The 27918-nt window shown below is 40.2% G+C and overlaps 1 protein-coding gene across 1 annotated transcript; it reads right to left on the bottom strand.

Moving 5' to 3' along the window:
- Positions 1 to 58: 58 nt before the first annotated feature.
- On the bottom strand, positions 59 to 27771 carry LOC308675718 (uncharacterized protein; the record flags this gene model as incomplete). Its single annotated transcript, XM_081341236.1, has 6 exons — positions 59 to 420; positions 2713 to 2851; positions 3651 to 5180; positions 6071 to 6297; positions 6836 to 6918; positions 27577 to 27771. 6 exons carry the CDS (start codon positions 27769 to 27771, stop codon positions 315 to 317), a joined length of 2280 nt encoding a protein of 759 aa, XP_081197362.1. The 3' UTR covers positions 59 to 314.
- Between the last annotated feature and the right edge of the window lie 147 nt (positions 27772 to 27918).

Below are 27918 nucleotides of genomic sequence, written 5' to 3'. Positions count from 1 at the left end.
TAGGAATAGAAAAACCTCAAACTATGTAACATTGTTCTGAAACCATATTTATTCACCTACAACAGCTAAACAGCTATAACTTTTGAAATAATTTTAATTCAGAAAATACTACGTAATCTTTGAAAAGGTTAAATTTGTACTGATAACAAAATGTTTTCCAATACCTATTTACTTAGCTTATTTCATTCTGAAACTTGGTAAGAGATTAAAGCGAACAATTAAAGGAAAGTAAGTGAAATCACTGAGAAAGAAATTATGAAATCTATTTAAAGGATAGTGTATTCATAGAAATCATTGTTTTCTGTATATTTTCTTTAGATTAATCTGGATTTAGTCTTGAAATGTTGCTTATTTTTCACTTTGAAAACTGGAAAATTAAGAAATGTATCCTTTGTAGCATCTTCTCCTTTCCTCAGTTTGCTATAAAACAAAATGTTTAAATCACTATTGGGTAGAAACATTGAATATTCACACAGTATAGCTGAGATTAATAAATGCTAGAATTAATAGAATATCTATCATTAGATTATTTGCATTTAATTCTTGACACTGTAGGCCTAGAGTTACCAGTCATCTGGCAAAAAGAGACATGTCCTCCTCATGTCCTCTGTCTGGCAAGCATAGACTAAAAATAATATATTGTCCATCTTTTTCAGTATTTAACAAGATTTCTCTTCCTAGGCAGCTTTTTTTTCATAGCACTTTTTCATAGCACTGCATAGCACTTTTTCATAGCACTGCACTTTTCTAATACAGGTAGTCCTCAACGTGTAACCATTATGGAACCTGCTATTATAGTCATAATATGGTTGTAAAGTGGGTCATCACATGACCAGACCCGATTTTACTATTTTTTGTGTGTGTTGCTTATTAAATGAACATGGTGATTATAAAGTGAATACAGTGGTTGTTAAGCAAGCCCATTGTTCGCTATGAAGCAATGTTTTTGAAAACCTGAAGTAAATACTGGTTTTCAGCAAAAACAGTGTAAATCATAATCACTAGACAGAGGGATGCTGCAAATGGCAGGAATGCAGGCTGGTTCCCAAATGCCCAAAATATAGTCAGGCGACTGGGGTGGGGGCGCTGGCATCAGAATTTTGGAACTGGGGCCTTTTAAGGTGAGCTGTCATAACTTTGGTTGCTAAGCAACTGATCGTAAGTCAAGGACTACCTCAAAGTGCTAACTGCAAGTTAGTTATTCTGTGATCTTAATTAATTGATTAGTATTCTCTAGATTGCTTGCTGTGCTGTCTGAAATTGATAAGACCTTATTCAATTACACGTTGGTGGCTTTTTCTCCTAACCACTCTAGCACATTCCTGCTATTTAAAAAGCAGGCTACTTTTTTTGACAATTTTTCACTGTAATTTTAGTTACAGATGCCAAGAAAGCTAAATAATGTGTCCTCCTTTTCCCTCCATTTGCCTTCCTTTCCAATTGTCTGTCTTCCTTTGCCGGATCTGGTATCTGGTAACAGGCCTCACTCCTGTGATTAAAGCCTGGCAGTACTCTTAATGTTATCAACTGAGTCCTTCTGAAATTGTCTATGATAACAAAAAGGTCAAAGAAGATAAACATTTCACAAGTTAGAATGCTGGATCTGGATAAGAGAGGATCTTGATTCAAGTCCTCAGAGGACAAGGAGCACATTGAGAAAGTTTGGGCAAGTCATTCTCTTAGCCCAGGGGTGTCAAACTCACAACGTTATGTGATGTGTCGCAATGTATCGTGACTTTTTTCCCATTGCCAGCAATGGGGTGGGTGCGGTTTTGCCATGACGCATCTGGCCTGCGGGCCGGCAATTTGACAACCCTGCCTTACCCCAAATAACTGACTTGGCAATTACAGAATTGATTTTTCTCTGCCTCTTTGGCTGCACACTCACAGAACATTGATATGTACACCATTACTCAAACAGTGAGATAATGTGTATTCAGGAAGATTAGAAAGGGACAGGTAGGGAGAAATCTAACTAATTTTACTTTCTGATAAATGGGTGACTTAAAATCTCTCAAACGTCTAAAAAATTGAGAGGTCTGAAATGTTCAGCCAATCCATCTAGCTATGAGTTCAGGTATCAAATCAGTACCCAAGAGGAAGTGCAGTCTCTAGGCTGAAAAAAAATGCATATTTCTAGCATAAAAAGGTAATGCAGCACATGAAGTACTTGTAACATCTGCACTGAGGTAAGCCAATCAGTGATATTTTTTTTCAGAAAATGTTGACTAACATTTTAACCTCTTGCTACTATATCTATTGCTCATCCCTGAAACGCATTGGCAATTTTAACCTATTCCAGTGAACCTCATTTATTTATTTTGTTAGAATTATACAGATCTATAATAAGAATTCTGCTCAACATGAGAATAAAAACAAAAGGATGGGAAGAAGTACAAGGGAAGATATCTGCATAGAAAAGATTATCCAATTACAAGAAAGATAAGCCCAACCTCCTTGAAATTTGGGTGAAGAGGAAAATTAAAAGCTGAAATAAATAAAACTTTCATTTTATGGACTTTAAAAGGGTTGGTATACTAAATATGCAATTCATTATAAATATTTACTCAATAGTAATTGTAGAAACCAAATTGTTGGCTAAAAACCTGCTCTAACTTTAATATATCTGCAATTATCAGAAATCAGATTTAACAAATGAAGAATTTACTTTTCCAAAACCAGAAGAGATTAGGGAAGAAACTATATTCTAACCTTTGGATACTGGGTTCTTTGTAGCAAACTGTTGCTCGCCTGCGTCGAACAGGTTGTACAGAATGTTCTTCTATACCTTTCTTGGATTTGGGATTTGAATTTATGCCAGTATTTGTCAATTCTTGAAGAGGCTTGTTCCCTAGGAATTCAATTAACACTTAAGTCACTAATTAGAAATATTTTTGGATTTTTAAAAATGTTTTATTCAAAAATATGTACTATCTTAACATAAGAGTCATTTGATAGTGAAATGGACCACATTAAAATTTATAAATAAATGAAATAAATCAGCTCCGCATGCATACATATATTTGGATTATAGAAGTCTTTGAAGAGACTAGACAGCCATTTGTCCGAAATGGTACAGGGTTCCCTGCCTGAGCAGGGGATTGGACTAGATGACCTCTGAGGTCCCTTCCAACTTTACTATTATGATTACGATTATGATATGGGTTTAGAATCTTACTATTCATAAATTTCTCTCTCTGGCCAATTTCATTGGAGAAAGCATGTTGCCCACTGTGTTACAGAACACAAGAAGACCTAAAATTATCTGTCTTAGGTTTTCATTAGATCAAACTCAAAAACAAGGACCTTACAATCGACTAATTTATATCGCTTCATGTCCATGACTAGATCAGAGTTTTGTGATTATTTTGAAACATTTAAAGATTTATTGTGCATATGCTTTCATGACGACTAGCTCCTGTGTATTATTTTCACTTGTCAAATACAGTAATTATAGAATAATAAATTGACGGAGTCTATTGTATCAGGCATTCTTAGAATTGTAATGCCATTAAGAAAAATGAAAGTATAAATAAATAAATAAGATGCTAACATTCCTTTTTTGTATATGGTAGCAATAACTTTTTAGTTTTTTTTAGTTTTTAACCAGAGTAAGTCTTTAACTATATCCCAATGAAGATTACACATACCAGAATCTTGCACTGGCTTTCTGGTACACGATTCTTCATAAGTTATGTCTGCCTTCTTTGTAAAAACACAATCATTTTCTTCTTGATAATACCTTTCAGATTTATTTATAACAGGGATATTCTCCTTTTTATTTTGATCACGTGTACAAACAAAATATGTTTTTCTGCTTGGCTTTGATGTGGAACCTTCTTTTTCATTTATTGCTTCTATCGAAATTTCAGCATCTTTTACGGAACATGAAGTTACTCTCTGAACACTGAAAATTCTTCCTTCCTCTTCAGATGGCTTATGTGGAATATTTTCATCATATAATTTTTCATTGTGTAATTTCTGTTTCACGTACATTTTTCTCTCATTAAGAGAGCCTGGATATATAATATATGTCTTCCGGCTAGCTTTTGCAAAAATTCTTCTGTTGTCATTTTGCGAAATCTTTGAAACATGTAAAGCATCGGTAGATCCTTCTGCTGTTATATTGTATTTGCAAGTAACTTCTTTGCTGCTGCATCCACTTTTTACATGGGTTCTTTGACAATGTTTTGTTTGGCAATCGCATCTGCATTCCTTTGATCCAAATCTTTCCAAATTTCTTAAATGCTGCATATTTTCCATTTCATAATACTTTGATTTGTTGATTTTGGAAGTATCAGGATAACTCTCATTTGTGGTTAAATTTGGTTTATCCATTATGGGGCTTGCCACTGATAGCAAATTTCCAATATTACTATCTTGTAATAACGAATGAGGCATACTAGATGTTTCCAAATTTTCTCCTGGATTCTGCTTAATTACTCCCTCTACGGTTTCAGAAATTGTTTTTTCCTCTTTTTCTGACTGTAGAATATTAGTAGTTTGTAGTTGACAGTTGATATCTATTAAATGCAGGTGCTTGTAATTTTTGCTACTGCCTTTATTATCTTTCACAGCTTCTTGTTCATTGGCATTTTCCCGTTCCACTTCCCAGGATGTTGTCTTTTCAAACAATTCTACTTTGAGTGGTAATTTTTTCTTTGATTTAATGGTTTGGATGGGTTTTGGAACATTTTCGTTACTTTTTTTTTGGTTCATTGCTATATTTTTTTTAATGTGCTTTTTTGTACTTGCAGATGTTACTTTTCTTAGATTTTCTGAAATTTTGTCAGCTTTAAACTTATTAAATTTCTTATCTCTAGATTTAATTATAACTATTTCACCCAATTCACTCGCAGTTAATTCCATATCAGTATCATATATAGTTTCCTCTGATTTTTGACTTTTTATTAAATCTTCTTTGTTCATGTGAACAAACTTACTGCTAGGTTGGGAAGTCAATTTAATATGTGAAACACCATTTGGGTCTCTCTGATTACCAATATCAATATTGCAAATGCTGGCCGTGCAAAAATGTAGTATACAGTTACTATCTTTTTTTTCACTTATATATCGGTGGATTGGAAAGGGATTATTATATCCTTTTGACTGACTTTCATATTCATTTGCAGATGATGCATAATCCACAGAAGTATTATTAAAAACAATAGACAGCTTTTCTGAAAAACAAAATCAAGAAAACTATTTAAAATGTACAGGTTTTATTTTAATATGTATAACATTGGTTTTATACTGCTATTAAACAAATGAAATCTTTTTTTCAGTACTAATCACAATGCAATATTTGACTTGCTTGTAGATCTTTGGAGAAGTATTTATTTATTTATTTATTTTAATTCCATTTATATCCCGCCCTTCTCCCGCCCTTTAAAAATGACTGTGAAGAAGTGCTCTGGATATTGTGTTGGCACATTATCTCTGGTATTCATTACTTTATTGTTCAGTTATTTTTAATGAAAAAATAATTTTTTCATTAAAAAAACTTCAAGCAATTTGAAACAAGAATTTGCAGTTACTTTAAACTTTGCATTGTTAAATGAGCCAATTCCTAAAATTGCCACATTTTTCCCAATGATTTTTCTGCCTAAAAAGTCTATTTTAATACATTTGTTAAAAATGCCAATTAAATGAGTCACATTATCAAGGCTTCTCTGAAGGTTACATTTGAATTACTATTCTCCTGTATAATTTCCTTTTCACCAATTATCAATTGTTTCCCTTATGTAATGATTTTTATTTCCTTTCCCTTTAACATTTCTGCTTTTTGGCTTCTGAATTAGCTAACTGACAGAACAAATTCCAAATGTTGAATTATTCTATAGTATGTATTATCTTTCATTATTGTCTTTGTTCTGAGTTCTTGAGGTGAAGTCTGCATTCTTCCCAAACATTGGAGCGTTGAGAATTGTAATTCTATTTATCAATTGTTCAGTCTCTCTCAGATAATCAGATCTGAGTTGTGTGATGATAATTTGGGATGAATTAGGATCTCTCTCTATATATATTAGACTATATTCTTCTCCACTGTATAAAAATTAATATAGTATACCTTCTGGAAATGTATTTGTGGCAAATTCTGTTTCTATTTTATTTATTTCACTTGGTTTTGGCATTTGCTCAGGGTTTAATATCTGCATGTCCATTTGATCTGCTGTAATTTCTTTTGAGAGTACAGATATCTGCTCAAAAGGGCCATCTGTGTCACATACAAACAACTTCCCTTTTTCCCCATCACTTTCTATAATATGAGGAGTGCTCAAATATTGTTCAGTAGGTCTGAAAGAAAAAGGAAAAGGAGAGAATTATTAAGAGTGAATAATAGTCATTAATATAATCATTTTAAAAACAAAATGAATTTTGATTGTATGATAAACTGTGTTTACACCTTTAAAAAGGAACAAAACAAAGGCTCATAATTTAAATAGTACTGAAAGATGATTTGAGCCAGAGTACAAAGTAGTATATCCTATTATGGAAGCATGCCCGCATACAAGGCAGAGAAAATACTAACCAGACTTAAATATTTCATTTAAAATCAATTGGATATGCTATATACTATAGTCACAAAATACAACAATATAAATTGTAGCTTGTGCTAGCAAAATAAAAACAAATGATAACTTCATAAATTTTCTGATGTGAAAATAACTCATATATTGGTTATGCATATTTTGGATTTGAAAGTGCAAATATTTTTTCCGAGTAAAAATAATCTTTGAAACTGTTTCTGAAGTAGCTCTTCATATTTGGTTGAATTGGCAGATTTTCCTCTTTTCATTTTTTATCTATTTTAATATTTAAGCTCAAATATTACCTTATTTGATTTTTTGAAAGCTTGGATTCATGACCAGAATTGCGGCACTGAGGATCATCCATTGTTCCAGGTTTTGGAATACACTATTCAAAAGAAAAATATGTTAGCATGCTCCTGATATTCCAAGATTTTCATGGCTTGGAATTCCAAGACTTGTGGCTGCCCTTTGCAAAATAGAACATCTGCTCCTCATATCTGCTCCCTATTACTCCAAATTATCTTTTGCCATTTTTAGGGTTAAGTGGGGACACAAAACTGCAGTTACCACTTCATTCTGTAAGAAATTAGCATTTCGATCAAAGAACCATGGACAAACAGATGGCTGCCATTTTTCTTCATTTGGAATTGGTTTTTAATTTTTTTAACTAAAATGTTTAATGTTTTAATTTTTAACATGAAAAGTCAAAGAATGCAAGAGGCCCTGCAGCCTATGAGCATATTTATACTTATAGTGTTTAGATTGTGAGGATTTTCTCCAAGGAAATATTAATCGGTAATTTACATTTTGTAATTTTGTAATATACATTACAAATCATTATGAAATATAGATTAAATATGGAACACTGCTCATTTTAGAATATTATTTATGCTAGACTAGGTGTGATTCAATGTTTTTAACTTTTTGAAAATTTATGCAGTTTGTTTTGGGCCTACTCAGCCTCCCTCCTTCTGACATCACTAAAATGAGGCCCCAGATTGTTAGGGGTAACATGCTGACTCTAAGCCCCTTAGAAAGGGCTGTAAAGTACTATGGAGTGGTATACAAGTCTAAGTGCTATTGCTATAAGATTGGGGTTGATTTTTGTTTTTTGTTTAATGGCCCTTGTTTTATTGTGTGGATTTTACTATTAGAGTGGCTGTGCATATCGGCATCTCAGACTAACCAATCTTTTCCATCGTTAACTATGGGGGGTGAGATGTTACCCGCCCCGTTGATAGGGCCCGCAACTTGGGCATCCTCCTGGATTCATAGCTCAGTTTGGAAGATCATATAGGAGCCGTGGCCAGGGGGGCTTTTGCCCAGGTTCGCCTGGTGCGCCAGTTACAGCCCTATCTGGACCGAGATGCCCTACGCACAGTCACCCATGCGCTTGTGACCTCCCGGCTAGACTACTGCAATGCTCTCTACATGGGGCTGCCCCTGAGGACCACTCGGAGGCTTCAGCTGGTGCAGAATGCAGCCACGCGAGTTGTGATGGGAGTCTCCCGATACTCCCATGTAACACCTCTTCTCCGCGAGCTGCATTGGCTTCCAGTTGCCCTCCGGGTGAGATTCAAGGTGCTGGTGATGACCTATAAAGCCCTAAATGGCATGGGCCTGGATTATCTGAGGGAGCACCTGCTGCCAGCATCAATTTCCCATCGTCCTGTGCGCTCCCACAGGGTCTCCTCAGGGTACCGCCGGTCAAAGATTGCCGACAGGCGATCCCCAGGGGGAGGGCGTTCTCTGTGGGCGCGCCTGCCCGATGGAATCAACTGCCAATGGAACTCCGGACTGCCCCCGACCTTCGTTCATTTCGCCGGGACCTAAAAACCTGGCTCTTTGAGCTATCTGGTCTGGACTGAGGGGTTTAATGTTTTTAAATTGTGATTTTAATTTTTTGCGGCTAGACTTAATTTAATTTAATTTTAATTTTATATTGTATTGTTTTTAAATTTTGCCTTGTAAACCGCCCTGAGTCCTTTGGGAGTAGGGCAGTATATAAACCAAATAAATAAATAAATAAATAAATAAATAAATAAATAAATAAATAAATAATCTGGGCCATTTCTGTTGATTTAATATTTTTAGTTGTTTTTAGGTCTCTTTTATTTTTGTGCACTGTCCAGGTCCACTAGAGATGGAGAATCAATGAATTTAAATAAATCATAAATAATATATGTAGATCTGAACTGATGTCTATATACATATTTCAGGTGAATAGAATGCTGGTTATTTTTATTAACTCCTTTCTTGTAATTTCACCATATGTCAAGTAATATCTGAAAATATCTGAAAAAGCAAATTAAAACTAAGATTTGTAATAATGAGTTACAAACACAGATATAATAACAATCCTGCTTAGGTCTATGATGTAGTCATTCAGTTGGTACATACCTCAGAAAAGGTGCTTAATTCAATTGCAGTTAAAATATTATTCATGAATGCTTGAATTTCTTTTAGAGTTTTGTTCTGTGTGTTAAAAAATAAATATATATGATACATTTTTATTTATACCGCCAAAGTAAGAAAAAAAGGTTGTTTTTTTAAAAAATGCTCTTAATCTTAGGACAAAGAAAGAGGCAGTGTTGAAACATATTTGATCTAGGAAAGCATAATAAATATATATTCACATTATTCTGAGACTGAAGATATGCCACAGCTACTGTACATCAGCAAAATGTCTGTCATGTCCAATGTCAATTCAGAATGGGATTTTAAAAAATACCATAAAAATTGTATACGATATAAAAATCTACTGATGAACCAAAACCTTGGGAAACATTTCATCCAATTTACCCCTTCCAAATTCCCCTCATCGTTTCAAATCAGATAGTATAGAAGGAGACATGGCAACCTGAAGTTTTTATAACTTTATGGGGGATAGAGCTGTCAGTCTGTATATGTCTTATACACTGTTGGATCTGCCAATGATACATAAAACATTCAATTGATGAATCTGCCATGGTACAACATGGTATTTTGTCATCAGAGCAAATTTCTGATAAATCTCATAGTGTCTCAATTATTAGACTGAGCATAAGATTTTACCTAAGCAGATTTCTTAAATGATTATTTTAAAAATCTAGGAAAGAGGTAATAAAAAGAAAAAAATACCAAAATTATTAATTTACTGATTTGAATTTTTCATAACATGAAAAATGATGCACAGACATCACCAGATGATGTGTACAGAAATCAATTTCTTATGTAATAAAGTATTTCATGTAAAATTAATCCTTACCAATTAATAGAATTCCCAAGTGTGGTGCAAATTAGGGAACTATGTATGACAAGTTAGAAAATTGACAGAAATCCCTATTTTCTGTTTGTGAACAAGAGAGAGTCATTCCTTCTTGGAAATGCTGATTGGTGAAATTAGTAATTAATTAAATGGATTATTTATGCATACTGCTAATAGCTATGCATGCTTATAAGCAGGATAAAGGCTATTGCTAAGCACATTGATTTGTGCTTTAGATTGTAAGCCGCCCTGAGTCTTCGGAGAAGGGCGGGATATAAATGGGATTAAAAAAAAAAGATATCACCACATTTCCATGAATTCTAGAAAGAGAGATAGGGATACTTATTTTATAAATATTTAGATATTATTTTTTATTGGACTGAAACTATTCATTGTGGTTTAAACCTCCAATTATTTAGTAGGGAATTTTCATCATTTCTTTCTCTGCAGGAGCTTTTAAGCAGAGATAGCCAGCATGGTGTAGTTAAGATGTTGGATTAAGAAAAGTTTTTATTATGTAAAAAAAGAAATAACACAGTTCAGGGAAAAGAGAAGGTATGTGAAAGAAATTTGGAATAACCTTCCTCTGATTCTATTTGATATAAGAAGAGATAGAGGAAAACTCTGGAAGGCTTTGAAAATTCTGAAATTACAACCTAAAACAATTATAGCTTTCCTATTATTCTTGCATTGCGTATCCCTGACCTAAGCTATATTGAATGACTGACAGAATGAATATGATGTATGTCACCTTCAGCTTCTAAACAAAAGGCAGAATATAAATCTAATAATTAAATAAATCCAGCATCAGATTCTGAGGACATTCAAGGAATTGCAAAGAAAAATAAAATTGCCCCCTGAACATTTTACTGATATAAGCTATCCATTAATAGGAAGGAATAATTGGATATTTTCTGTTATTTTTATTTTCCTAAGTCGTGAATCAAATATTAGATCCCACCATTTACTTTTTAGAATGTACCAGGTAACTTAGCTTTTGGCGAAGTAAGATATTTTGCAAGTTCAGCCCATCCAATTCTTTTTGTAATAACAGCTTTTCATTTTTCAGCCTCCGAGAATTTTCTTTCTCTGTACAAAGGGCTATGGCCAATGCCTTATTATTACTTTTCAAAGAATTTTTTAAAAGTGAAGAGTTGTCTGAATAAAATGAAAAGAAAAAAAATTAGGGCATGTTCATACTGCTACTACTTCTGGTCCATAAATCCTCAAAAGTAATTTGAATAATAATGATATAACTATATTTTATTTTCTAAACTTACTATACTGTCATATTGCTAGAGAGTAGAATACCAAAGTGGGATATATTAAATAGTCTGACTTTACAGCCTAGGAAACCGAAATGAAGCCAGAGAATCACTTACTGTATCAATTTCTGCAATCAAATTACTTTTTCACTGCTCAAATAGCCTTCCAACAACCAAAATGATGCGTGGATTTCACCAGATGGTGTGCATAGAAATCAAACTGACTACAATATATTATTGGTAGAAGTAAATGGAAGAACCCAGTTATAATAGCAACGATATAACCAGGGATGGACTGTGGAATAGATCTCAAACTACTCATATGAGTTCCAAGTCAAGTAGAAGAACAAAACTAATCAACATTCATAGTATGATTTTTTTATTGAAAAGTTTTACAATATATTTTAAGCATAAACTCCTTCCCTCCCCCTCCCCCCCTGACTTCCCAGAGCTGAATACAGGGTATTGCCTCTAACAAACTTAAGCTAAAATATGCTAACCAACTATAAATACACTTTAAATCCTATCACTCTTTAACTCCACTTAAACATAACTAAATAATAATACATCCTATAATTCTAATACTCATTCATATATTAAATGAAATTTTTTAGTCCCATATTAATTCTGAATATAATCGGTTCATCTTCTCCATTCCAAGATATCTCTCTGTTGCGATTGCTCTTTCAAATATGCTAAAATTGTTACCATTTCTGCCAAGTTTGAAACCTTTGAAGTCCACTCTTCTATAGTAGGCAGTTCCTCCTTCTTCCAGTATTGCGAAACCAAAAGTCTTGCTGCCATTATTAAATTCAACATCAATTTAGTAATAATACCCAACAAGTCCACCATATATGATAGTACATTGCAACATTTAGATTGATAATTTGAATACATACAGTACATGCAAAATTTTTAAAAACTAAATACCACCTATAAAACATTTTATAAAAATTCTCTCATAAATTTTATACCTGAATAAATTTAACATTTCTGACCCAAATTTTTCCCCAGGTATCCATCATTATTAACTCCTGAATATTCTGGGCCCATTTTATCATACAATCTTTAACAAATTCCATTTCTGCATTTATTTCTATCAATACATTATATATCCCTCTTATATGCACTTAACTTTGATCTCTAGTTTGTTTTACCAAATTTCTTTCCATCTAACTTATATCTGGCCATACTAAAACCAAGTTTGTACTATTTTTCCTTCTTTTAGAATATTAAATGGCTTTAATTGCCATACATTTCTTTCCAGTCTAAAAATATCTTTATATGTGATCACATCATGTTTAAATCCCAAACTTATATTTTCTATAAAAACATTATCCACCTTTTTATCATACAATTAATATACATACCAGCCATATAATAAATCACATCCCATCTTTCAAATCAAAAAAGAATTTAGGCAATCTTGCATGATTGGAGTACTTTTAAAAGGTCCTTTTTTATCTATCTGTTTATCCAGCACTCCGTTGCAGTCTTCCATTAAAATACACGATTTATAATTCCATTGAATTATTTTATAGAAACTTTGTTACCATCTTTTGCGACTTAATGCTTTTGGAGCGTGGCTTGCAGATCCTCAAGAATCTGCATCTTTGATCTCGCTGCCCCCACTACTTCACTATTAGTAGATTCTTGAGTTGTAATTGTAAGATACTGTTTCTGTTGCTGTTGTTGTGCCTTTCGTCTGGTTGCAGCCCGTGTCACTCTCGGGGCCTTTAATTCTTCTAATGAAACCAAGAGCTGCACAGTTTCCAGAGTTTGCTGTACTTCTTTTGAAATCAGCGAGGTGATTCCTTCATCTCGCTGTATGCCTTCTGATTGTATCTGTCACACTCTTTCTTCCTTTCCTCTTTCAAATTCTGGGGATGGCGGTGAGTCTGCTTTCAGTATATTACAATAAAAATCTTGTGCCTTCAGAACAGTATTAAGACGATATCTTGTACCAGCATAATTCACCAATATCCCAGTTGGTATCTCCCATCTAAACTGGATCTGTCGTTTTTTAAATTCATCTTTCAGGAAAACAAACTCTTTCCTTTTTCTTAAAATTCTTGGTGGAATTTCTTTAAAAATTAAGACCTCTTGATCAGCCACTTTAAATCCGTTATTATAAAAAGCTTGAATAATCGTATTTCTAATCGTTCTCTTTGTGAAATAAACATCCACATCTCTTGGTAATTTTCTTTGCCTAGCAATCCAGGAGTTGACACAAAATATTTTATCTATTTCCAATATTTTTTTATTTTATTTTAATCCCATTTATATCCTGCCCTTAAAGTCTTCATCATGCCAACCCAAAATAGGCGCTACAGCTTTTGCCAATATCTCTTCCAAATTTTCTTGTGGATTTTCTTTCAGACCTCTTATCCTCAAAGCAAACTCCATGTCTCTATATTGTATCATTACCAGCTCATCACCAATTTTATCCATTTTATTCTCAGCTTCACACATTTTAGCCTCCAATAGCAAATTATTTTGATTAACTTCTTCCACACGTTCATCCAGACTCTCAATACAAACTGTCAGTCTCTGAAATACCAGCAAAATATCCTCTTGTATTTCCTTATTCTTCTCATTAATGAGCTCTGCCATTTGCTCAGATTGAAGTTTTAAAGCATCTTTTAAATCTTTTAGTGTTAATGTGGGTGTAGGTGCTGCGGGGGGTGGCATCAATGTCAGAAGTCCAGATTGTTGAACTGGTGATGCCCCCGCACTTTTAGAGACAGTAAATCTATGTGATTTGGAAGCCATTTTAACATCCAATTAACTTTCATTTCTCACTTTCACTTTTCCGCCCAAATTGCAACTTTATTGCTTCACTGTTAAATATCTAAATATTTTAAATCTCTTTTAAGCCAACTTCAAATGTTTTTAACAGTCTTTTACAACTTTAAAAATCCACGTTCTGTCTTCCTCCTTGATCTTTTATTTTATTTTCCTTAATCTTTTGTTCTTCCCGCTTTCTCCCCAAAATTTATTCCAGCGCCATCTTCCTCCCCTTCTTTTAAGTTAAACCGGAGTTAAAGATCATATACCGTATATACTTGAGTATAAGCCGAATTTTTCAGCCCACTTTTTGGGCTGAAAAACTCCACTTCGGCTTATACTCCAGTCAACAAAAAAAAAGAACTGTCCCTTCGTTCGGAACAGGCTGCTGAGAGAAGGGAGCGGCAGAGCCTTGCAGAGCTGGCGGCAGTCCAGCGTTGTTTCTCCCCCTCGTGCGTGCGTTTGTGTGTCAGACCCACGGGAATGGCTGGTAGGGAAGCGGCATTCCGGCATTCTCCCCCTTCCTGTGTGTCGAGCCCACGGGGCTTGACACACAGAGAAACGCAAATGCCGGACTGCCGCCACCTTTACTAGCCATTCCTGCGGGTCTGACACACACACACACACACACACACACACACACACACGCACGAGGGGGAGCACGAGGGGGAGAAACAACGCTGGACTGCCGCCACCTCTGCCAGCCCTGCAAGCCTCTGCCGCCCCGGCGTTGGTGGTCGAGCTCTTCGGAGCCGGCAGAGAATCTCCCGCAGGAGGAGGTCGCGGCTTTCTCTCTTGCTTCGGACTGCAAGGATTTAAACTCCAGGAACAAATCCCGATGGAAGTTTTTTTTAAAAAAAATACTCCTCCGGGTCGGACAGGGGACCGAGGCTGAGGTCTAGGGGTAGTGGGGGGGGGTCGCGGACATAGATGGGCTCAAGTGGAAGCCAAGCAGCCCTCCCGAATCTGGGCTTCTGGACGGAGCAGCCGGTGGTGCGTTTCAAAAAGCAGAAAAGTTGGATTTTGAACATTTCAGAGGCCGTGGGTCAAGCAGGCTACGCTTCCCCGGGCGCTGCAACGGCACCCGTTTTCCCCGGCGAGTTTTCCCTACCTGGCCCCTGCAGAATCGCGGCGGCGCCCCTGGAGAAGCCTACCCCGAGGCTGCGGCCGATTTTTCCTTCTCCAGGCCTCTGCCGCCCGTTTCTGTCTGACACACACACACACACGCACGCACGAGGGGGAGAAACAACGCTCTGGGCGGCAGAGGCCTGGAGAAGGAAAAATCAGATTACCCCTTCCACACGTAAAACTTCCAGTTTAATTACAAAGGAAGAAGAGAGAAACTTAGATCAACAGCTCACCTTCCTTTTCCTCTAGGTTGCAAGGGGAAAAATAAAAATCAAAGATCCTTGGAAGTAATGGTTGGAAAAGTTTGCAAGTCTTTGGGAAAGTTCAAGAAGTGAAAGGAATACCCTCCTCTTGAAAGACCAGATAAGGCAGACAGGGAGATGAAGAGTTCAACCGAGTTTCCTCTTTTGTTCAGGCATCTGCACCCGCTGCTTTTAAACTCGCCGGGCGCTGCAACGGCACCTGTTTTCCCCGGCGAGTTTTCCCTACCTGGCCCCTGCAGAATCGCGGCGGCGCCCCCGGAGAAGCCTACCCCGAGGCTGCAGCCGATTTTTCCTTCTCCAGGCCTCTGCCGCCCAGAGCGTTGTTTCTCCCCCTCGTGCGTGCGTGTGTGTGTGTGTGTCAGACAGAAACGGGCGGCAGAGGCTCGGAGAGGAGTTAGGGTACACCGGGACTCCCAGGCGCGGACCCGGGTGTCCTTTTTCGCAGCTTGCCAAGCGGTCGGGAGCCGCGACTTGTTGCTTCTGCGCGACTCTTGGGAAGACGCAGAGGGTCCTCTGGCAAAAGCAGATGCGCCCTGGCCGGCCGGGCGCTTCTTTGCTTTCTTTTCCAATTCCCTCCCCCAAAATGTATTGTGGTCGGTATTTGGCGACCGAGTCCAGTGGCTTTTGCTGCTCCTGAGGAGGAGGAGGAGGAGGAGGAGGAGGAGGAAGAGGAGGAGGACAGGTGAAAAGGCTGAGGCTTTGTTATGCGCTGGATGCTCTGGCTTCCCCCCCTCCCTGCCTGTACAACAGGTAGCGATGTCAGAAGCCGGGAAAAGCAGCGCGCCGAGTCCCGGCCGAGGCGACGCTTTTGTTCTCCTCGCCTGGATGCGCTTCCAAAAGTGAAAGGAAAGAGGCTTCACCCAAAACTTGCTTCCTGTTTTCCTCCCCCTCCCCCCTTTTCCCTTTCTCCCTCCTCCCAGCGCGGCGCTTTGAGTAGTAGCCCTTCCACTTCCCGGCTCCCATCCCGGGTTCTTGAAAGCCCCGGTTTTCGTCCTTGGGTACGGGAAGAGGACTCCCGGCGCCCACCCAGCCGAATTGCGAGGGGAGATCGTTCTCTGCGCCTGTCAAAGGGGACCCAAACAAAGAGGTGCATTTGCCGGAAACAACGATCGGAGGGATTCTCCTTGCCTCCTCCGCCTCCATGAAGATTTGTTTTTCTGGGAGGCTCACTTAGAGGGAAGTTTTGAACTGGAAGCCAGGGATGAGGCGAGAAACCAACAGCCTGCGTCCGTCTCTCTCTTTATGTATATTTCTGTATATATCTTATCTCGGGATCTAGACCTTTCGAAGGAGAAGGAGCGGCTGGAGTTCGTGAGTTGCTGTGGGACCCAAGGGTTGGGGGAAGAGAGATGGGAGGGAAAAGGGGAGAAACCTGCCGCTGGCTAGTTCTTTGTCTGATCGGGGAGCCTGAACAAAAGAGGAAACTCGGTTGAACTCTTCATCTCCCTGTCTGCCTTATCTGGTCTTTCAAGAGGAGGGTATTCCTTTCACTTCTTGAACTTTCCCAAAGACTTGCAAACTTTTCCAACCATTACTTCCAAGGATCTTTGATTTTTATTTTTCCCCTTGCAACCTAGAGGAAAAGGAAGGTGAGCTGTTGATCTAAGTTTCTCTCTTCTTCCTTTGTAATTAAACTGGAAGTTTTACTTGTGGAAGGGGTAATCTGATTTTTCCTTCTCCAGGCCTCTGCCGCCCAGAGCGTTGTTTCTCCCCCTCGTGCGTGCGTGTGTGTGTGTGTGTGTCAGACAGAAACGGGCGGCAGAGGCCTGGAGAAGGAAAAATCGGCCGCAGCCTCGGGGTAGGCTTCTCCAGGGGCGCCGCCGCGATTCTGCAGGGGCCAGGTAGGGAAAACTCGCCGGGGAAAACGGGTGCCATTGCAGCGCCCGGGGAAGCGTAGCCTGCTTGACCCACGGCCTCTGAAATGTTCAAAATCCAACTTTTCTGCTTTTTGAAACGCACCACCGGCTGCTCCGTCCAGAAGCCCAGATTCGGGAGGGCTGCTTGGCTTCCACTTGAGCCCATCTATGTCCGCGAGGCCCCCCCCACTACCCCTAGACCTCTGCCGGCGGCAGAGGCTGGATCCGCGCTCCGGAAGCCTCTGCCGCCGGCGGAGGCTGGATCCGCGCTCCGCAAGCCTCTGCCGGCGGCAGGGCGCGGATGCAGCCGGCGGCAGAGGCTTGTGGAGCACGGATCCAGCCTCCGCCGGCGGCAGAGGCTTGCGGAGCGCGGATCCAGCCTCCGCCGGCATGCAGGCAAATCCTGCTAAAGGGCTTTTCCCCCCCCACTGGATCCGCGCTCCGCAAGCCTCTGCCGCCGGCGGAGGCTGGATCCGCGCTCCGCAAGCCTCTGCCGGCGGCAGGGCGCGGATCCAGCCGGCGGCAGAGGCTTGTGGAGCACGGATCCAGCCTCCGCCGGCGGCAGAGGCTTGCGGAGCGCGGATCCAGCCTCCCCCGGCGGCAGAGGCTTGCGGAGCGCGGATCCAGTCTCCGCCGGCGGCAGAGGCTTGCGGAGCGCGGATCCAGCCGGCGGCAGAGGCTTGTGGAGCACGGATCCAGCCGCCGGCGACAGAGGCTCGATCCGCCATTCTGCAAGCCTCCGCCGCCGGTTAATACCCTGTATTCAGCTCTGGGAAGTGGGGGGAAGGGGGAGAGAGGGGGAGTTTGGGAGGAGGGGGAGGGGGAGCTCCACGGTGCAAAAATAAAGCCCTGCCGCTCTTCGCGTTGCTTGCCCGACTGGCTGTCACGGGACCGCACGGATCGCCTCGCTCCCACCGGCAGCTGATTCCTTCGAGTTTGGTCTCGAGCGATTTTGCATTTTCTCCAGTGCTGAAAGCCACTCGGCGGATCCCAGCCTCGGCTTATACTTGAGTCAAGAACTTTTCCCAGTTTTTGGGGGTAAAATTAGGGGTCTCGGCTTATACTCGAGTCGGCTTATACTCAAGTATATACGGTACTTGCTGTTTCAATATTCTCCTGCTCAGCTCTGCCTGCATCGAAGTAATCCAAAGTACAATATTGAGTGCAGGGATGGTTGCAGTGTCCTGCTCTGTTTTAAAGCCTTAAAACAGAGGAGTCCCCGAGTCTGGAGTTAATTCAGGCTCCGAGGGAGCTCTCACCCTTCGACCCCCAGATTGATAATTCTGGGGGTCTAGGGGAGCTCTACCTCTACCTGAATGCTCACCCTCCTCCCGAGGGGAGGATTCCCAAACCGCAAAACAGCTGATAGTCGCTGTTTTCGCGATTTGAACGGAACAACAGGGCTGATGGTCAAAAATGACCGCCATCAACGGAGCCTTGCCACCCGGAAGTCCCTTCAACATTCATAGTATGATCTTGAGTATATCCCATCATTTACGAAGAGTACATGGGGAATCGCACTGAAATTCTGAACTTCACTGATATGAATCAGAGGAACTGTAGAATGAAATCAAAGTTGTTGTTAAGGATGAATGTTGAACTTGCCAAAAATGATGAAACAGAATTGGATGTTAGAATAGATGATAGAAATTGCCAAGAGAAGAGAAATTAAAGCCAAGAAAGAAATATCTCAGGGAAGAATAACGAATTTCAGGAAGCTCTGATATAAAAAAGAAATATTACAATAACATGTGTAAAGACATTGAAGATAGAAACAGAACAAAAGATGTCCTAACTCAGGAGATTCCAATCTTGAATTGGTACATTAAAGGATGCCAGTGCATATATATCATCTGATTCAGTGCAATGTCAACATCCAAGATACCTTAGAACAGGAATCCCCAACCCCCAGGCCAAGGACCTGTACAGGTCTGTGGTCTGTTAAGAACTGCAAGCACCTTGCAAGCGAGGCACCTTGCGAACAAGTGAAACTTCATCTGCACATGCATGGGATCTAGGTTGCATGCAAAACCACCCCCACCCCGATTCATGGAAAAATTGTCTTCTACAAAACCAGTCCCTGGTGCCACAAAGGGTGGGGACTGCTGCTTTAGAAGGTATTTCCTATTTATAAGAATCTCTAGTATTAGAAGATGAAGTTAAGTCAATACTTTGGTCATTGCTAAGTCAGAAGGCTACAGATCTTGATGATGTATCTATAGAAATGTGGCTATTATAAAAAGAAGAATCTATAATGTTTCTAACAAAACTATGCCAACAAATCTGGAGACCCACACAGTAGCCAGCAAGTTAGAAGATATAGTCTATACCGTATTTTCCGGCGTATAAGACAACTTTTTAACACATGAAAATCTTCTCAAAAGTTAGGGGTCATCTTATACGCCCAGTCGCCTTATACGCCGGAAAATAGTAAATCCTCGGGAGCAGAGACGTTAGTGGAAACGGACAAATCCAGCGCTCGAGAATGGCGAAAGACGGCCTCCTCATAAATAAACCGACCAGCCCAACCGAGGCTGAGGCTCCAGCTTACCGGCGTCCTAGGGCAGCAGACCCTTTTTTTTGGAAGGGAGCAGGAGTCAAGCGCGTGCCGAGCCCCCGGCGCTCGGTAAGCACGAGAGCTCAAGGGAGCACGGGAAGCCAGGCGGAGGCTGACATGACATGTTTGCGTGGAGCTGAGCTTCACCCGACCCTGGGAGTTCGACTTCAGGGCGTGGTGCCGTGGCCAGACCTACAGCAACACCCGCCCGGGAAGGCGCAGCTCGGGAATTGCGACAGGCAGACCGCAGCGGAAAGCTGGCACTGGGGCTTCAGCAACCCGGGGTCGCCCCTCCGCCCTGAAGTAGAAGGCAGCCTTTTGAAAAATAAATATTATAATATGTGCGGGGTTTTTCCCCTTTATTTCTTTTTCCCCTTTCTGTATACTCCAGCGAAAACTTATGCAAGTGAAAGGAGGAAAAACCTCGAGTTTGCATTTTCTTGGAAAACTTTAGAAAAGCACAGCAAAATGCAGGGGAGGGTAAACGGGCTTCTCAATCTCAGTGCCACGCAGGGCTCCTTCTGGTTTCTAGTTACTTGGAAACTCGGGGCTTTCTTTGAGGGAATCTCAAACTTGCGGTGCAGGGCTGAGCCCGTTTCTTTCACCACCACCACCCGCCCTCCACCACCCTGTTCATTAACTAACCTACGGAAAGAACCGTCTTCTTTCAGACCTGGTGCCTTCCCGAAGTGTTGGGCCACAATGCTCGTCGCTCCTGGCCGAAACAGCCAAGCGCGTGTGGCTGAAGTAGAAGGGGGCGCCAACGTGAGAGGAGACGAGGTTTAGGCGAGGCAGAGCAAAGCTGATCTCGAGGCCAAAAGCTCTTGATAAACCTTCACCTAATTGAGAAGCAGCCCTGACTTCCTACTTACCCGTATTTTCCAGCGTATAAGACTTTAACCCATGAAAATCATCTCAAAAGTTGGGGGTCGTCTTATACGCCCAGTCGTCTTATACGCCGGAAAATACGGTATATCATTATCAAATAGAAGAGACTTAACATATAGTGCAAACTATTGCAATATCCTTAATTTCACATACTAGCAAATAAGGTAACTGAATACAGATTAGAATCTTACATGCAAAGAGAAAGTCCACATATTCAAGCTGGTTTTAGAAAAGGCTGCAGAATTACATATATTACTGCTGATGTCAATAATGCCAAAAAGGAGTAAATATATGGTCCATTAATTATAGAAAGTCCTCTGATTGTAACAATCATGTCAAACTGTATGATGTACTTAGGAACGTGGAAATCCCAAAGCATCTCATTATCCTAATGCAAAATGCACGGTTCAGGAAGCAGTTTAGATGGAACATGGTGAAACAGACTGCTTGCAAATCAACAAAGGAATGAGACAAGGCTGTAAATTTTTTCCCCCAACATATGATGAATATATATTGAGGGAAGTGTTGTGTAGTGAGTTCTTAGGAGGTAGTAAGTGACGAGAGGTTGCAAACAGGAACACTGCTTTATTGAGGCAAACAGGAACAGAACACAGACCGTTACACAGACACACCAATTGAGCAACCTTAAGCAGCATTCAAACAAGACAAGTGAAACAGCTCAAGTAAAATCCCAATACATTACAGGAAGTTAGATTGGAAGATGATGAGTGTGATTTAAGATGAGTGTGTAAGAAAAATCAATGACCTGTGTTATGCTGATGTCACTATTCTGATAGCTGAAAATGCAGATTATTTGGGATTTCTAATACTGAAAGAAACAGAGTACAATAACAATATAGGACTACATTTAGCACAAACTAATGACAAGTACAGCAGCCATCCTTAGAACAGACAATGAAGATACTGAAGTGATATGCTGGTCTATGACTGTAATAAAGATTTGATTTGATTTGACATTCAAATGAGCCTTTTGAGTTCAACTATTAACAGTAAGGGAATCACAATCAAGAAATACAATGCAGATAATTATAAAGGCCTTAGAAAAGATATTTGGATCCACAAAGATTAGAATTTTGCAGGCAATGATTTTCCTTGTGATTCTCTTTAGAAGTTAAAGTAGGATTTGAAGAAGGTAGAAACAGTGCTTTTGAACTTTCATGGTGGTGAATGCCATGGATAAATAAGAATAGAAATGGATCACAGAACAAATTAATTCAGAGTTCTCATTGAAGGCATAAAATCCTGAAGCACTGGGGAACTACCTGAGGATTGGAAAAGAGCTGATGTGGTTTCCATCTTCAAAAAAGAAAAAAAAACAGATCCAAGAAACTACAGATCAATCAGCCTAACCTCAATACCTGGGAGATACTGGAAAAATATAATAAAAAACAGAACTGTCAACATTTAGAAGCAAATGAAGTTATAACTAGAAGCCAGCATGAGTTTGTTAAAAATAGATCATGCCAATCCAATTTTATTTCATTCTTTGACAAAGTGACTAAATTAGTAGACCAGTGAAATGCTGTGGACATGGTATATACTTAGATGTCAGTAAAGTATTTGATAAAATAGCCCACAACTTACTTCTTGGTAAGCTAGAAAAATGTGGGACAGTATCACCACCAAATGGATTTGTAAGTGACAGACAAACCATACTCAAGAAGTACTCCTTAATGGTACTACATCTGCATGGAGGGAAGTAAGCAGTGAGGTACCACAAGGTTCCGTCTTAGTCCCAGTACTCTTCAACATAAATGACTTAGATGAGAGAATAGAAGGGGAACTCATCAAATTTGCAGATGACACTAAGCTGGCAGGAATAACCAACATCCCAGAAGACAAGCTCATAGTCTTAAAAGACTTGAACAATGGACCTTATCCAACAACATGAAGTTTCATGTGGAGAAAAGCAAGGTTTTATACTCAGGCAACAAAGGGACGCGGTGGCTGAGTGGGTTAGGACGCTGAGCTTGTCGATCAGAAGGTCGGCAGTTTGGCGGGTCGAATCCCGAGTGCCGCGTAGCAGATTGAGCGCCTGTTACTCGTCCCAGCTTCTGCCCACCTAGCAGTTTGAAAGCACGTAAAAATGCAAGTAGAAAAATAGGGACCACTACGGTGGGAAGGTAACAGCGTTCCGTGCGCCTTTGGCGTCTAGTCATGCCGGCCACATGACCACGGAGACGTCCTCGGACAAGCGCTGGCTCTTCGGCTTTGTAACGGAGATGAGCACCGACCCCTAGAGTCAGAAACGACTAGCACGCATGTGCGGGGGAACCTTTACCTTTACCTTTATACTCAGGCAGGAACAATCAAAGGTACAAGTACAGATTAGGCAAAATCTGGCTAAAAACAGTAACTATCAGAGGGACCATGGAGTCCTAGCGGATGATCACTTAAACATGAGTCAGCAGTGTGCGGCAGCAACCAAAAAAGCTAATTCAATCCTTAGTTGTATAAACAGAGGCATAGAATCAAAATCACACAAAGTATTAGTACCATTTTATAAAGCCTTAGTAAGGCCACACATGGAATACTGCATCTAGTTTTGGTCACCACAGTACAAAAAAGATGTTAAGACTTTGGAAGAAGTGCAAAGAAGAACAACTAGGATGATTAAAGGCCTGGAAACTAAAACATATGAAGAAGGGTTGCAGGAACTGGGTATGGCTAGTCTAGAGAAAAGGACTAGGGGTAACATGATAGCAGTATTCCAGTATTTGAGTGGCTGCCACAAAGAAAGGGGGTCAAAGCACCAGAAGGCAAGACAAGAAACAATGGATGGAAACTAATCAAGGAGAGAAGCAACCTGGAATTAAGGAGAAACTTCTTAACAGTGAGAACAATTAAGCAATGGAATAACTTGCCTTCAGAAGTTGTAGGTGCTTCATCACTAGAGGTTTTTAAGAAAAGATTGAACAGCCACCTGTCTGAAATGGTATAGGCAGGGCTTTTTTTCTCATAGAACGCTCAGAACGGAGTTCCGGCACCTTTTTTGGGTGGAACCTTGTAGGGTAGGCAAGGTGGGTTGTATGACATATGTGAGTTCCGGCACCTTTTTCTTTTACAAAAAAAAAGCACTGGGTATAGGATCTCCTGCTTGAGCTGGGTATAGACCAGAAGACCTCTAAGGTCCCTTCCAGCTCTTTTCTGATTGAATTGGTTGAAATGACTATGCTGAGATTACCATATTTTGGACACATTGTATAAATATTTCACGCTCTGGAGAAGTCAGTAATGTTGAGAAAAAGTGAAAAGAAAGGGAAAAAAGGGAAATCAGAAGCAAGGCAGGTAGACCCAATTACAGTGGCAAAGGGAGCACTGATGGAAGACTTGAAGACCAAAAGGTTATGGACAGATCATCTTGGAGAAAATCTATATGGTTGCTAACAGTCAACACCGACTTGATGGCACATAATCAAGACAATCTGACAATATTCCATTAGCTCTTTGCCTTTTGTTGTTTTTATTTTATTTGGTAACTATATACAGGTATACTGCAGAAATTCATTTTATTTTTGCAAGTGTGAGTCTGATTATTTATAATTTAATTAGTACTTACTAATTATCTTGGTTTTGATTTTAAATGCAAGAGAAGCATTCAGCTTTGTAACTTTTAGAGGTCCATTCTTCTTCTCCATCACATGTTTTTTCATACCTCCAATGGTAAAAAGGGAAGATGCTTCAGGCATCAATTTCTATCTTTGGTTTATTTCTCTGAATACTTAATAATGGATATCATGAAAAATATATATTAAAGTTTGCATTTAAAAATATTTTGAATTGTGTAGTGTGTTAGGTAACAAATTCCTTGTATGTCTAATCACACTTGGCCATATAAAGTATTTTATTCGATTTATCTCTATTATTCATCCTAAATATATTTTTGTTTCTAAATATAATATTTAGAATATAATAAGATCACTTTAACAATTCAGTCATCAAATTAAAATACACACTGTACTGAAAGTCAACATTTTCTATTTTTAAAAAGATCATTATTTTCAAATCTGTAGCTCAAAGCAGTTCACAGAAATTATTTATGATGTTTACACAATATTTTTGTGTCCTTTCAGTTTAAATTTACATTGGCTTCAGGACATTCTGGCAAAATAGTATTCTCTCTTAATCACATCATTGGCATTACCAGAACAATTGTTTTGTCTAAAATTTAAATTATTTTAAGCCAATTTCTGAAAATAGTAGTTTTTCTTATTTAAGCCAAGAAGATCCCAAGACACTGCTCACACATTGTACATGGTGGAAAATGTAGTACTCTGTCCTTTAGGTCATTAGCCAGTACATTATACCAGCCATGTTAGTGAACAGACTTTAATACCAATAGAAGACCTGTTGTGCAGTGGTGGGATTCAAATATGTGAACAACAGGTTCTCTGTGTGCATGCCGCTTCCGGAAGTCCATTCTGGGCCTGATCAACAAAAAATTAGCTACTGGTTCTGCCGAACTGGCTGAATCCTGCCGCTGCTCTTGTGCCTATGCAAGTGGGGTGGACCAATCCCAAAGGAACAAGATGGTGCCTCAAATAATTTGATCTCATGCCATGAAGGGCTTTAGGGATAAAAACCAATACCTTGAATTGGGTCTGGAAGCAAACTTGCAATCAAGGCAGCTTATGTAAGAGTAGTGCTATATGTAACAATTTAGGGGCCTCCAGAACTTTCTGTACCACTGCATTCTGTACCAGCTATACAGCTTCCAAATACTCTTCAAGGGTAGCCCCATCCAGAAAAGAATGCAACTGGCAAATATATACAGGTTATCTTTGACTTACAACAATTTGTTTAGTGACTTTTCAAAGTTACAACAGCACTGGAAAAAGACTTAGGACTCTTTTTCACACTTATGACCATTGTAGCAACCCTGTGGTCATGTGATCAAAATTCAGATGCTAGGCAACTGACTCATATTCATGACATTTGCAGGGTCTCAGGATCATGTAATCCTTTTGCAACTTTCTGACAAACAAAGCAATGTAATAAAATGAGGCAAAATTCATTTAACAATTGTCTCACTTAGCAACATAAATTTTGGGCTCCGTTGTGGTCATACGTTGAGGACTACCTGTACTCTGGTTATAGTCTACAAAGATATCTTCAGCATGTCAGGGTTGCTGAAGCATGCTGCAGCCCTTGTCATTCTCACTATTCTTCTTTGGCAGGCTAATGGATTGCCCATGATGGGAGAGCAGCTGGCTTGCTACCTGCTGCATTCTGATTGGCAGAAGAAACATACTGTCTCTGGAGGGCATCTCAGAGGCTTTGTCTGCATTAACAAGGGCTCAGATAATCCAAATTAAATTACACAGACTCTCTCCCCATCACTGCCACTGCTTGCAGCAGCTATGTGCTACACATGTGAGGACAGCAAATCTATCAGCATCTTCTCAGGGGCAATAAACATTCCTATAGGGGCAGCCAAATATTACAATTTATTTTCCTTCCAACTTCAGGACAGGAGAAAAACACAATGATACTATGCTGTTAAGCTCTTATTTTGGTTTGGTAAGAAGGAACTAGCCTCTTCACTTACCTATCCTGTGTAGCACCATAACACAAACTTATTTCAGAGGTTATTATTTATGCCTTTTATTCAAGAGCTCAAAGCAAAGTACACAAAGCACCTTTCTCCAGTTTTTGTCCACAGAAGTGACTGGAGTTTGAAAGGGAAATCTCTGCATTAGAGCGGAGTTTTGAGCTGCTCTGAATTGTCCATGCTTTCAGAGGAGTCTTAGTTTCCTAGCTTAATGGCTTTTTTTCTGAGAAAAAAAATCTTGAAAAATTGTAAATGGGAGGCACAAGTGCTTGGACCCATCAACGATAAAAGCCACTGCTGGAAACTTTTATCATTTGCATTCTTTTTCCACGTGAGAATTAATTTCTACTTCTGAACTTTAGCATTCAGATCAGATTCTACCTCTGTGGAAGTTCCCCTTATTTATTAGAAACCACAAAAAAGATAGCGGGGACGATCCGTTCTAAAACCGTCAAGCCCAATCCTTACTCCAGCAAATGAAAGAACTGCAATATGTGCGTTGGATAAACTAATCTTCTGAATTCTAGAAAAAAATATATGCTGTGGGGTGCGCCTATGTGCACAAACCTTGTTAGGGAGCAGTGAAAAAAAAGCGGGGAAAAAACCCGCTTTCATAATAATAATAATTTTATTTGTATACCGCCCTTCTCCCGAAGGACTCAGGGCGGTGAACAGGGCAAACATATAAAAATATGTTTATATTTATATTTTCATATTAAGAAGAGTGTGATTCCGACACCTGACGGGAAAAAAAAAAGAAGAGCCACAACTTGTCATAATCTCTCACCCGGGACACTTCAATGAACTACGCTTGGGACGTGACTCCGCCACTCTCCAATTTAAGAGAAAGGGATATGGCGCTCAACCCCAGAACCGTTTAACTGCGGCTAGGCAAGAGCGCGCGCGAGCGTTGCGGCTGCCTCAGGCACGCGCTGGCCTTCAGCGCTTGACCGTTAGCGCGTGGACGGAGTTTGGACCCCTCTCCATCCGAAAGCGCGCTGGGAGAGCGACCGGGTGGGCAGCTGGGGCTGTCGGGAGACCCGCTCGGCTCGTTGTCTTGGTGGCTGAGAGGACTTTCTGGCTTTCCAGCCGGCCCTATTCTCGCCCGCTTATCCTCCTCACGCTCGCTTAGCCGCCGCGAGGGGGAGCCTCGCGGAGGCAACGCAAGGCAGCTTGGAAAACCTGGGAGCTATAGCTCTGTCGAGGGAGGAGCAGTTTTTTTTTCTCCCCCAAAGTGGTTTGTGTACGTCCTGTTTTGTATTGTCCTGTTGCGTCCACGGGTGGTTGTTCCGGGGGCTGCTTTTTTTTTTCTTTTTCTTTTCAAATCCAACCCGGGCGTGACTCCTCTTCCGCCTCCGTCCTTTCCGCCGGATTTGGAAAGGGAAGCGCGAAAGGAGGCGGGGTTTCGCGTGCCTCTCCCGAAATTTCTGAGCGGAACCTCGGACTAGGAAGGTAACGGACCGCACGAGCGGAGCGTTGCCTGGGGCTTCCTCCTTTTGGCCTCGCCTCCCTCTGATCCCTTTGTGCTCCCGGGTTCCTCCTCCTCCTCCTCCTCCTCCTCCTCCTCCTCCAGCCGCTGCTGTTTTCTGGCTGTAGAAGAAGGAAGGGATTGGCTTGGGTTTCCTTCCTCCTGCCCGGATGCTGCGTCTTCTTCCCTGCCTTTGGAAACGTACATAATTTCTTATTAAAAGAGGAAAAGGAGACAGCTTGACTTTGACTTAGCAGGGGAGCAGGATGCCTTCAAATAAGATTGCAAAAATCCAGCCAACCACCAGATGGCAGCTAAGAGGCAGAAAATTATAACTCCTTGCTGGCTTTTCGG

The sequence above is a fragment of the Vipera berus genome (assembly GCF_964194415.1).
Source record: "Vipera berus genome assembly, chromosome: 1".
Taxonomy (NCBI): Eukaryota; Metazoa; Chordata; class Lepidosauria; order Squamata; family Viperidae; genus Vipera; species Vipera berus.
The sequence above is the reverse complement of the archived record's forward strand: the minus strand, read 5'-3'. Positions and strand labels throughout refer to the sequence as shown.